This window comes from Peromyscus eremicus, unplaced genomic scaffold, assembly GCF_949786415.1.
Source record: "Peromyscus eremicus unplaced genomic scaffold, PerEre_H2_v1 PerEre#2#chr22_unloc_1, whole genome shotgun sequence".
Taxonomy (NCBI): domain Eukaryota; kingdom Metazoa; phylum Chordata; class Mammalia; order Rodentia; family Cricetidae; genus Peromyscus; species Peromyscus eremicus.
The window spans coordinates 7590459-7603780 of record NW_026734286.1 but is presented as its reverse complement, the minus strand read 5'-3'; the positions used below and the strand labels follow the sequence as shown (position 1 = coordinate 7603780).

At 42.0% G+C, this 13322-nt stretch overlaps 1 protein-coding gene across 1 annotated transcript; it reads right to left on the bottom strand.

Annotated features, from left to right (window-relative positions):
- Nucleotides 1–978: 978 nt before the first annotated feature.
- On the bottom strand, nt 979–12749 carry LOC131900704 (zinc finger protein 431-like). Its single transcript, XM_059252024.1, has 4 exons — nt 12626–12749; nt 8649–8775; nt 8385–8445; nt 979–3834 (listed from the first exon to the last, which is right to left on the bottom strand). Exons 1-4 carry the CDS (start codon nt 12626–12628, stop codon nt 2202–2204), a joined length of 1824 nt encoding a protein of 607 aa, XP_059108007.1. The 5' UTR covers nt 12629–12749; the 3' UTR covers nt 979–2201.
- Nucleotides 12750–13322: the final 573 nt, after the last annotated feature.

Genomic DNA, 13322 nt, shown 5'->3' with positions numbered 1-13322 from the left:
AAAATGGATTCAGGTAAATTGTCCTCTGATTCCCACACATACATGATCTCGCCCCTACATTAAATACATGCAGACTTAAAAACGTTGTAAGAGCACACATGGGATATATGGGTTCAAATCCTGCTAATGGTCCATTTATTGTCTTTTGCCTTTGTTGAGTGACTTCACCTCACTGTGCCTGTTATTCAGACAGATGTAAGCTCACCACACTTGTTACCATAGTTACAATAACCAGTTGAAACAATAGAGTTGCTCTAGCCACAATTGTCTTCCTTCTCTGTTTCAGTTTCCCATGTGAGAAGTGGAAGGATTCTGCAATACTTTGCCTCCTGGGAAGTTTTTCAGTTTTGTGTAATCTCAGCTTAGTGTGCTCCACCAGTGAGCAAGAAAGAAGCCTCTTTTTCATCATTCTCCATGTCCTTGTCCAGGGACTCCTGGGCACAGCTCTGGCCCTGGCATGCTCACTCACCCTCTATATGAGGCCACTGAAGCTGCAACTAAGCCATGACCATGGTCTCAGGAGTGTATATCTCTCTCTTTATGAGCAATGCCTCACACTGCATTTGTGGCCCTAGCCCACATGAGACTCTCAGGACATTTCGAACCCAAAGAGGATTGAATCCTGGGCCTCTTCCCATCCTTCCATGATGAAATGGTAGCATTCCACCTCAAACAAGGTCCTGGATTCTAATCGGTCCCAGGAACATTCTGATCTTGTGATGCACCTCTGGCTACTACCTGTGAGCCCCAGACACACAGTTAGGCCACTCTGTGCTCTGGTTTGCACACTCCCTAGACCAGCCATATTCTCCTAGTACTTAGGAAGCCGAGGCCAAGGGGCAGGATTCAAGGGCTAGAGTGTGAGTTCTAGGCCAGTCTAGGCAACTAGACTCCATATCAATACACACACACAGTTTATTTTAACAAAAGTTTGTGTTTGCAGTTTTGGTTTGGTTTTCAGGCAGGTTCTCAGTGTATAAAAAACTCAGCTACATCTATGTTTTCATATCAGATGGCGGTCATTGGATAGAATACTTGCTCAGCATACACAAGACCTCTGCATAAACAGGGCATGGTAGTAAAACCTGTCATCCCAGTAACTGGAGGTGGAAACAGAAACGTCTGAAGTTCAAGGTCAGCCTGAACTTCATCAGCCTGTGTAAAAAACAAACTAACAAACAAAAAATCAACGATTACTAAAAAAATATCTGGGCTCAGTGCTCATCATGGCATGGCTCATCAGGTAAAGCTGCTTTCAACCAAGACTGATGGACCTGGTGTGGTCCTCAGAACAGACATGATAGAAAGGAAGAACTGGGTCACACAGCCTGACATCTGATTTCAAACTATACTATTCATGTGGACTCACAAAGATAACAATAATAAAATGAATCTTAAAAGAAATAAAAAGGGATGAGAGATGGTTTAGCAGTTTAGCACCTGGCATGGACTGCACGGTGACCATTGCTGTTTGACAAAGTTCCAGCATTTCCACATTGCCAATCTTAATTCTCCAGCACGATTTTTATTTCAATTTTAATAATTCTCACTATATGTTATGGAGTTTCCTTATGCCTTTTACTGTGGAAAATTTATTTTGCTGGTTACACTGGAGGATGGAACATATACATAGGCAAGGCAGTCTCTTTAAACAAAATTCTTGGAAAAAAATCCCGACCACCATGGAACCACACAATGTGATTACTATGCCTACTCCCACACATGAAGCCCCATTGTGTCCCCCTGATTACACCAAAAATAGAGAACTTAAAGATTTACGAACTGGATACACCAAGTTCCAGGGATGAAAGCAACTATGAAAAGAAACAATGGGCTCACATCCAGAAAGGCATGAAGATACTTGCCTCAGGAAAAATGCTGTAATGAGGTTGAAGGATGCTTTTATCCTGGAATCATTAAGTCTGTTTTTAACCTGCTTGAGTCTAACCTAACATTCAGTTATAGAGCATAAAATGTGTAGTTCTTTTTCAATAAAGCAGCAGCTATACTGCTTCACACTCAGATCATGGCAGTCTCCTTCCTCTACTGATGCATGATCTCCTCTTCTAGACCTGAACCCCTATGACACTGGACTCCAGCAAGTACCTCTTGTAGAACACACAATTCAGTTTCCAGCACCCACATGGCAGCTCACATCAGCTCACATCTGAAATTACCACATTGATTACATCCATATGTTACTATCCAGTATGAATTCTTTCATGACTGTGAAGATTACTCTTCTTTGCAAATGCTTTACCACATTGGTTACATTTATAGGGTTTCTCTCCAGTATGAAGTCTTTTATGACTTAGAAGGCTACTCTTCTGTACAAAGGCTTTACCACATTGATTACATTCATAGGGTTTCTCTCCTATATGAATTCTTTCATGACTTAGAAGGCTACTCTTCTGTACAAAGGCTTTACCACATTGATTACATTCATATGGTTTCTCTCCCTTATGAATTCTTTCATGACTTTGAAGATGAGTTCTCACTGCAAAGGCTTTACCACATTGATTACATTCATAGGGTTTCTCTCCAGTATGAATTCTTTCATGGTTGTGAAGATTACTCTTCTTTGCAAATGCTTTACCACATTGGTCACATTTAAAGGGTTTCTCTCCAGTATGAATTCTTTCATGGCTGAGAAGATAACTCTTTGTTGCAAAGGCTTTACCACATTGATTACATTTATAGGGTTTCTCTCCAGTATGAATTTTTTCATGACTTTGAAGATGACTCTTCTGTGCAAAGGCTTTATCACATTGATTACATTCATAAGGTTTCTCTCCAGTATGAATTCTTTCATGGCTGAGAAGATAACTTTTCCATGCAAAGGCTTTACCACATTGATTACATTCATAGGGTTTCTCTCCAGTATGTATTCTTTCATGACTTTCAAGATGACTCTTCCATGCAAAGGCTTTACCACATTGATCACACTCATATTGTTTCTCTCCAGTATGAATTCTTTCATGACTGCGAAGACTATTCTTCCCTGAAAAGGCTTTACCACATTGATTACATACATACGGTTTCTCCCTTGTATGACATCTTTCATGACTGTGAAGATTTCTCTTCTCTGCCAAGGCTTTATCACATTCATTATATTCATATGGTTTCTCTCCAATATGAATTCTTTCATGTCTGTGAAGATCACTCATCTGTACAAAGGCTTTACTACATTGATTACATTCACAGCATTTCTCTCGAGTTTGAATTCTATTTACTTGATGATGAAGACTGTGACATCCAAAGGCTTTATAACTTTGATTATATTCATTGGGTTTTCCTTCCAAATGAGTTCTTTGGTGTTCTTCTAAAGAGCAATCAGATCTGAAGGCTTTACCATGTTGATTACATTCATAGAGAGCCTCTTGGTTATTGGTTCTTTGGTGTGTTTGACGATGCCTGTCAAGCCTAAAACCTTTAGAAGATGACTCACATTTAATATTTTCTCTTCCCACATGAGCTTTTTCACATCTTTGAAGAGAACTTGAAGAATTCAGGGTCTGACCACACTGATTGCATTCATAACATTTTCTTATACTGTGAGCCACACTACATGTGCAAAGTGAACCAGTAGAGAGAGATGAATTTCCATATTCCTGGTACTCATAAGGTTGTTCTCCAATGAGAGTTTCTTGATGAATTCCCACTGAAGTTGGAAAACCAATTAACTGTAAACTTGTATCACAGTCATCATGTCTTCTCATAGTGGGGACTACCACATATCTTCCATTTGTTCTGAGAGAGCCAGAACTACAATGCTTCTTTCCATGTCCCTTATGCTCACATGGATTATATCCTGAGTGACAGATGACACACCGGCTAAAGGAAGATAACAAATAAAGGGTTTTCACATTGCATTCACTTAGTCAAATGTTTTGTGTGTCATACAGATGTGGAATAGAGATTCATGTTTCTACACCAAGACAACCTCCTGGTCTCTCATACAGTGTTCCTCTCACTAAACTACGATAAATCACTCACTACAAGTATATGAGGAACACTAGCTTTAATATGAAAGCTTTGCTTATAAAAGGTCTTGGCCATACACTAATGCCCTCATCAATGATATTATAATTGGAAGGCATTATGATAATTGGATAGACAGTTCTACAACATGGCTCTCACATGGCTATGATTGAAACTGTGACATCTACTATGGCATTGTTTCCTTGTCTTGTCCTTAAACGAATGTTTTGCAAACAGTGATCAGCTACCTGACATTGGAGTACATGGTGTTGTGACAATTTAATAATCATCATAAAGCTATGCCTATTTACACAATTCCTTTTCATTAAAAGTTCAGGGCACATTAACATTTTTTCAAACTGTTTGAAATCTCCTGCTCAGGCAGCCTGCTCAACATCAATGGCTCTTCCTGCAGCGATGTCTGGGACCATGCCTACCAGCTACTTAAGACCCAGCCCATAATTCTGCCATGGGTGCTCTCGTGATCTGTCTCCTGCTTTCCTGAGAGCCACCTGGGAGTGTTCTCCTTTGCGCTGCCCTGTTTATTAAATCTGGATTTATTAATTCAGTTTGATTTGGCTTATTGCATCAGTGATAGAGGAACCCACCAACCGGAGATCCAATACTTATCTTTGGTGCACTGGCCGGGGTGAGTAGTCCTTCCACAACCATGTGGTGTGGCTGTGGAAGGCCATTCACTCTCTCTCTCCACTCCACTTCTGCCACACTGAATTAACAGCTCAGTAAGCCTCCCATTCAAAAACCAAAATGTGTTAAGAGGTCAGGATCTCTTCCAACCTGCAGACTGCCTGCTGAGCCACTGTAGTGCCAGGTGACTCCAGCCTGTTTCAGGGTAGAGACAGTCAATGCCCTTCGAAATCCCTGTGTGAGAGAGACTTCACCACAGAGTTCACCCCACACACAGCTCCCAGATGTGATTTGTGTAACCGCCCTCACAACCACATCCCCAGAATATAGCTTTTGAATGAGTGCTTTCTAAGTCCAAGTTCTGTCCCCAGAAACTCTGGGGTTGTCTCCTCCAAATTGGGGCTGCAAGAATACTGCCCACATTCCTCTGTTACTCTGCATCTTGTTCCTAGCATGCAGTTTGGCCAAATTGTGATTCTAATGCTCCCATTCCTCTCACTCCCCAGTTCTGTTTGTTTGTCTGTTTGCTCCCTCCTTTCCTCTCTTCCACTAGAGATGCTGCTGCCACTACATCACCACCACCACCACCACCACCACCTCTAACTTCCACCACCTCCACCACCACCACCTCCATCACCACGTCCATCATCACCACCACCACCACCACCACCACCACTACCCTAACCTCCACACTACCACCTGTGTCGCTGCCTCCACCACTTTCACTACCACCTCCACCACCACTGCTGCCACCACCACCGACACCACCTCGATGCAGCCCAAGGGGTGGGGCCTGTTCCCATACTCCCCACGCCTAAAATTCTACCTGCCCACTCTACCCTTAAACCTATTCTCCTTCAATACACTCTGCTACACCTCCCTCCACCCTAAAAATCTCTTTTTCCAAAATTCTCAACTTGCACTCTGTCTATTCAACTGGGCAGCATGTTCTGCTACTCTGTTTTTCAGTTTCCCTCTGCAGCACATTCTCTGGGATCCCGGTCTCAGGCTGCCCTACCTGCTAGGAGCCTCATTAAAAAAAAATTTGTTTCTGTTAATGATCCTGTTTACTTTTTATGTGTGGTGGAAATGTACGAATGGTGTGACCACACATGTGTGTCTCTGACTAGTTTTGAATGCCTGAGTTTACGTGTCCTGAATGTTACTTTCTAATTGGGTATGTTTTAAAATCTGTAAGTTTGTGACTTCAGATTGAAACTGCTCTGGAGAACATCACCAGCCACCATTTTGACTGAGGTTAAAGAAATACTTCATCATCATCTTTAATAAGGGTAACCACTTGGACTGGCCACACCAAGGAGATATTAGCTCTCCAATATAATTTAGGTTAGGATATATTTCTGTTTGATAATTTCTGTCCTATCCTAAAAGCAAGGTTCATTAAACAGGATTTTAAACAATGCTGGTTTTGATCACTGATATTGAAATTAAATTGTTTGCAATGTTAAAACTTGGTTTTGCCTGATATATCTTAGGATCACCACTAAAAACTACAGACTGAATCTTCTGGCTTTTACTAACATTAGTAAGCTGTAACTAATTGGGTAAACTGTATGTTTAGACTTATCTTACATATGCCCTCAAAGATAAACCTAAACAACATTTGTCTAGTTTAGATATACCTAACAGATTTTGTTCCCCCATTCTCAAACACTCTCAGAGATCTGAGAATATGGCATTTAATATAAAAGCTTTTTATGAGAGACATGCCAACTCCTGGAAGCATCCTATATCTTCTCCAAGAAGATGGATGGCCACAGAAGAACTTCCACCTGGACCCTTGCCTCTAATGTAACAAAGCCAGCCACACAGCGAAAAGCTGCTTTACACCTTTAACTGCTGCTGAGATCATGTCCAGATTGTGAATAAGTGGGGCAATGGGTGAACAATTGTGCCACTCTGCCAAGACAGGTAGGTCGATCTCCCCAAATTTCTACTCCACAAAGAATCTGTCAGATCTTCTGTGCTTTGCATCTGAACAAGTTCTACCTCTGGGACTTGTCCCCCAGTGACCACAGACTTGGGACTGCCTGGGTAATAGGAAAGCTGGCTCACTCCTGCTCATTTATGTATCCTTCTCAGATCTCATGGTGTTTGATGACTAGGGTACTAAGAGATTTGCCAGTTTAACAGCACCGCCAACCACATGGCTACAAGCACTTTAGTAGTTCATTAGTAAGTTTCCTGTTAAAAATAAAGACAGGTGTGCCTCATTCACATACTCATGGTACAGGATAAACTGGTTTCAAATATAACTTCAGAGGTTCAAAGTTTTAGCTTTGATAAATGCAGTTTTGACAAACTGATAAAGCATTGATTACAGTTTTCAGGGGTCCTTAAATTTCTGTGGCTTTTACTGGTCCATTTTAGAGCTAGGTTAGCATTAGAGAGGATATAGAACCCTGGAGACATGTTCAACTCCCTCCTCCTTCACTCACACAACCTCCTTTCTTCAGTGAATTTAGACTTGAAAATATTCATGTCTTTTAATCCAATGCCATAGCTTTGTACTATGACACCAAGATGTAAATCTGTTCCAGCAGTTTTACAGTCACCTGAAGGTTCCTGGAAAGTGGGCTCTGATACTTTGGAAAGAAGTCTAGCCTGATGGAGAATAATATCAGTTTCCAGAGCCTATTTTTGACCCCACCCACTTTGAGCATATCTGTAGGTTCACTCCTCCAGCCTTGGCCAAGGCAAACCTGAAGAAGGCCCTGTAGATACACATGCTCCTGCAACAGCTCTGAGCTTGCCAACCACCACACAAGGATACCAACTGGACAAATACTAACAGGTGGATTTCACCCACATGCCTGCTCATACAAAGGCTCCATATCTCTTAACTCTTATTGACACATTTACAGGATGAATGTTCTCCCAACCTCCAGAAAAACAGCAGATGCCATGGCTCCAGTACTGCTGGAAAACATCATCCCTAGATTTGGCATGCCATCTCCCCAAGCTCCTGGGACTTCACTGCTGGTACCACCTCTCCAGGCACAAGTGGGCATCTACCCAGCAACTCAAACCTTGTTTTCCAAGATGTCCCAATTAAGGGCATATCTGCCCAAATGCCTTACTCATTCACCCTTGATTTGTTTATACAACCAGGACACTTCTCAGTTGCATTCTTTCTGGCAGTCTTCCTACTACCAATGGCTATCACTGTTCATAAGGCCAGTGATAAAAAGCTATTCTTTTTTTCTCCTAGCAACCTGCATTTTCCCCCTCCTCAAGAACAGATGCCTGAGGCCTCCTGCATGGCAGCTATCCAAATGCTTCCACACCCATACCCCTGCTGAGCATGGGCCCACCTGACTCCCAACTCCCCCATCCCCACATGGTCCCATGCTAGCAGGAAGTAGATAGACTTGACCCTGCTTCCATATACACCCAAAAAAAGTTGGGATGTTTATAATCTCCAGCTGAGGGGGCCTCATTCCAGAAAGCCCACCATTGGTGGCTCCTCCCCCAGAGATGCCTGGGAACATGCCCATGCCTACTGGTATTTAAGACCAGGCCCATAGATCTGCCATGGGTGCTCTCCTATTCTGTCTCATGCCTTCCTGAGAGCCCCCTGGAGTGCTCTGCTTTGCTATGCTCTGTTTATTAAATCTGGATTTATTAATTTGGTTTGATTTGACTTACTGCATCAGTGATGGAGGAACCCAGCAACCAGGAATCCAGTACTTATCACAGACATACATATATATCAGCTTACACGTGAAAATTACCTGCCATGTCTTCTAGAATTTTGATAATGTTCTTCAATATTGTGGTCTTCCCATCTGTACCCTAAAATACAGTACCAGAAAATGTGATATATTACTGGAAATTAAGAATAATTGAAATTACTGTCTTTCATGAACCTTAGAACAATGCCTGATATATTCACCAGATTTTTTTCTTCTTTAACATTCAAAACTATAGGAGAGCACCATCTTTAAGACAGGCTTCTTCCTTTAAGTTAAAAACTGACAGAAAGCTCACATTCTTACCTACAATAGTGAGGTTCCAGTAGGTTTCCAGCATCACATCTTTGTAGAGACTCTTCTGGGAAGAATCCAGCAAAACCCACTCTTCAGGAGTGAAGTTCACATGCACATCCTCATAGGTCACTGCATCCTAAAGTATCCCATATATGTACATAATAGAAATAGTGAGACTGACTGCATTGTAAATGTACACTTCATTGAGAATATATTCTCATAATTCTGTGTGCTTGATACATTCTATGACATGGGTCAGTAAATATCAAATGCAGTCACCAACTCATTTTGAAAGGAAACATCAAGAGAGAATGATGCCTTCCATTCCAGTGCCCACAGAATAGAATACGGCACAGCAGGAGAAATGCCTAAAAATACATACAGAGAGACATGCAAACAGAGTAACACTATCTAGTATACATCAGCAGAATTTTATCAAATTTATTTACTTCAAGAAAGGATAGACAATAGGGATAGAAAATAGGGTGGTACACACCTCTAATCCCAACACTCGTGAGGCAAAGCCTGGTGAAAGATGTGATTTCCAGCCTGCCTGGTCTATATAGAGATTGCCAGGACAGCCAAAGGTACATAGTGAGACCCTGTCTCTGACAAAAAAACAGAAATCACTCAGGCCTCACTCAAAATTTCTCCCTAAACATTCACATCAGTTCTATATTCGTCTATCAGAAGCTGAAGTGACCCCTACTGAACTGTGAGGCTAATAATTCACAGGAAGCAAAGCATTTTTATTAAGTTGCTGTCTGACAGATCAATGAGTTCTCAAGAACATTAGTAAAGTAAATGCTGATCCTAAAACAGTAAAACAAACACCCAAAGGGTAGGAGTATAGACAGATGGGTCAACAGATAAGATCACACATTTGAAAACAATATGAAAGTGTAAAACCGTACACAAAGGTAGGGACAATATTACACATCAATAATTCAGTGATTTAGGAGATCACTATTAATTTCATGAATGAATGCATTCTTGCTTTGAAAAAAGACACCAATGCCAAATTTCAAAAGTCATGACATGGGTAAAATTCAGCATAAGAGCAAATGCCTGACATGTATGAAAAATGGATTCAATCTGCCTAAAATATAACCATAAAAATATCAGTCAAGAAATACGGATTGACAAGGAAAAGCAATTGCTTCTACTTTACCTTACATTATTTAAGAATGAAGTCTGTACTGTCGGTGATGGCATGCCTACTTGAGAAGGAAGGAGGCGGCTCACTTTCCACAACACAAACAAATGTGGTGAGACTCCATAAAGTCACCTCCTAAGGAGAAGTCACCAATTGTGACTCTAAGTCACAAATGTGATTGTAAGTCACCAATGAAGACTCAAAACAAAGACAAATGCTCAAAGTCAGCACACTACTTGGAAGATTTCTCATTCAACCCTCAACATTTTGACACAGGTCATAACAGGCCCAAGTCAAACCATGATGCACAATGCATTTAGTCTGATTTCAAAGATCCCCTATTATGTGATAGTCCAACACTGTTTGAATGTCCACAGGTGAAAAGGGCTCTTTAAATGCTCTCTGTACAGCAGAACCTCTTAAAGAAGCTGTGTCTGGTTTTTTGTTTTTTTTTTTTTGTTTTGTTTGGTTTTCTTTTTACTTTTTTTTTTTTTCAGCTTCCTCAGGATGTATGTGGAAATTCTATGCCCCACATTGAAATACCAAATGTACCAGGCATTTTTAGGGGGACACCAGCAAGCTCCCAATCCATGGCATAGAGACTTATTATTAGTTATGAATGCTTGGCCTACCTTAGGTTCGTCTCTAGCTAGCTCTTTCAACTTAAATTAGCCTGTTTCTCTTTATCTGCCTTATACCCCGGGGCTTTGTACCTTTCATTCTTTCTGTATATCTTTCCCCTGTCTCCATGTCTGGCTGGTGGCTGCCAGGCTCCTGGCCCTGGGTGTGTCCCTCTCTTTCTCCCTCATTCTCTCCTTTCTTCCTCCCTCTCATTCTTCTGGAGCATAGATTTCTGCTCCTGTTTATTCTCTCTGCCCACCAGCCCTGTGCATCCCTCTTCGGTCTAGCTACTGGCCATTCAGCTTGTTATTAGACCACTCAGGTGCCTTAGACAGGCAAAGTGAAACAGCAACACAACTCTTCATAATTAAACAAATGCTGGATAAACAAATGTAACACATCCTCACATCATTAAACAAATGCAGCAGATACAAATATAACACCTTCACATAAGATAATATTCCGCATCATAAACAAAGGTAACAAATCTTTGTCTAGTTAAGATAATATTCCACAGCACATTACTCTTTCATTTATCCTTACTTGATTTCCCAGGACATGTGGAGAATAAAGAGATAATATAACAAAATACTACATAACCTGCTTACTGACTCTTCACTTGCTGTGAAGCACTACGACCAAGGCATCTCTTTTTGTTTGTTTTTGTTTTTCCAGACAGGGTTTCTCTATGTAACAGACCTGGCTGTCCTAGGAACTCACTCTGTAGACCAGGCAGGCCTCAGACTCCCAGATCTGCCTGCCTCTTCATCTCAAGTGCTGGGATTAACAGCAAGCAACACTACCACTGATTTAAACATTTTAACAAATTAAACCCAAAAGTCTTCAGTCCAGCAAACATGGAGAGTCACAAATCTGTCTGATCACAGCCCTGACCAGACTCAAGTGGGAATAAATGGGGCCAAGCAACACCTTGTTTGGGGACTGAGAAGAAGGTGAAAGACCTGGGTGACAACAACTGGCTTTAACGGTTATAATCAGTTGGTGAAACACGACCATGGATTCAGCTGCACTGGTTGGGGTCATGGAATTCTTTCCTCTGTTCCCTAGCTGCATGGGGCCGACCTGCCTAGACACAAGGACCATCTCCTCCTAAACATGCAAACCTAATTAAAGAGTCTTTTTAAGGAAAGGGTGTAACCGTGCCCATTTAACCATGGAGACTTGGGGATCCCACTGGGAACTATGCCTAATGGAGGATGTGCTTCCTTAGTAGGGAGCAGGAGTAACCTTGAGTAGAAAGCAACCATGTGTCTATTACCTCAATATTATATTATGACAATGCAGAATTGGAGCTACAGATACAGCAAAAGTCCAATTAAAGTCTAACAATTTATGGTACAAAGTAAATTGCATGAGAAACAAAAATAACATGAGAAAATGTCATCATGAATGAAAAAATGATCATCACAGGACTGAATCAATAGTACATAAACACTGTAACACCATCTGACTTCAAACTCTGAATGAAATTGCAATAAAGAAGCAATGAACTGGGTGGTGGTGGGGGCACACACCTTTAAAGGAAGCACTTGGCTGTTTGAGGCCATCCTGGTCTACAGAGTGAGTTCCAGGACAGCCAGGGTTACACAGAGAAAATTTATCTGGGTGGGAAGCGGGGTGGGGGGAGACTGTACTGTCTGAGAAAGAATAAAGAGATCAACAGAACATGAAAGCACACTTAGAAATAAAAACACAATAAATAGTCAATTTTGCCACATGACGCCAGGAACCACAATAAGGCTGGCCTTAATGACACAGGTAAATGAACCACCCTGGCATCTACATGCAAATGTGTTAATGACATAGACTTTACGCCCTGTACCTGAATGTTCAGTGCCAAGTGCAGACCTTTTAGAAGACCAGGGCTCTGCAAGTTAGCAAATCTGCCTTCCCTGCCCACAGTTTTTACTGAAAGAAATGAAAAAATGATCACCATGGTCACCATGCCTGGTATGGTGACTAGGATATTTCCGCACAGAGGCTCACATTCCCCTATGCTCTGTGAAGGCGCAAACCCCACGGATAAATCGCTCAGAAGTCCCGCTTCTGCCTGGGAGTTGCAGGGACCTCAGGGGACCAAAGGGAATCACTCCAGACCCTGCGACCTGACGCCATTTCCACAGCCCCTGGGGACCCCACACTGGGTCCCGCGGCTTCTCCTCACAACGGACGGCAGCCCCTCACTCACCATGGCGGAATCCGAGTTCACCCGCTCTCCTCGCGGCTCCCAGCAGCCAGTCGCAGCCCAGCACACAGAACAGGAGATCCACCTTTAACCACTGAGCAACAGACCATGCAGGAGGACGGACCGGAAGTGCCCGCCCCACTCTGATTGGCAGTCCATCTGGAGGTCTTGATTGGCTACGGAGGCCTGAGTGATCTAAACAGCCCCCTTAGGGACAGTGCTGTGAAGTGAGGGAGCCCAATGATTGGCAGCCCTGGCTTTCACCCCAGGCACAGAACTGCCCCAGACCTGCAGAGATTGACATAGGTGCACAACTTGGGGCTGGACTGCAAAGTCTTCCCTGAACTATTCCTGCCCTCAGGAGGACTCTTTACTGGGGGATTAGGTTTTGCTATGAACTGAGAAAGGAAAAAGGAAACCTGCCACTTTCTGGACTAGCAATACCTCAGGCGTGCTGTAGAAAACGTTCTATGATTTTCATTTTTGTAAAAAAAAAAAAATTAAGATTAAAAAATAAAGAACTATACACTAATATGCACTCTCTTAAATTGCTATTATGTAGAAAATGCCCATCAATGTAAATACAGGATTTAGAGAAGTAAACCCTCTGAAATCAGGGTGACCTTTTTAATTATATCTATATTTACTAGAGAGCCTCAAATCTCTAATGACTAAATTATATACATATATACATATATGT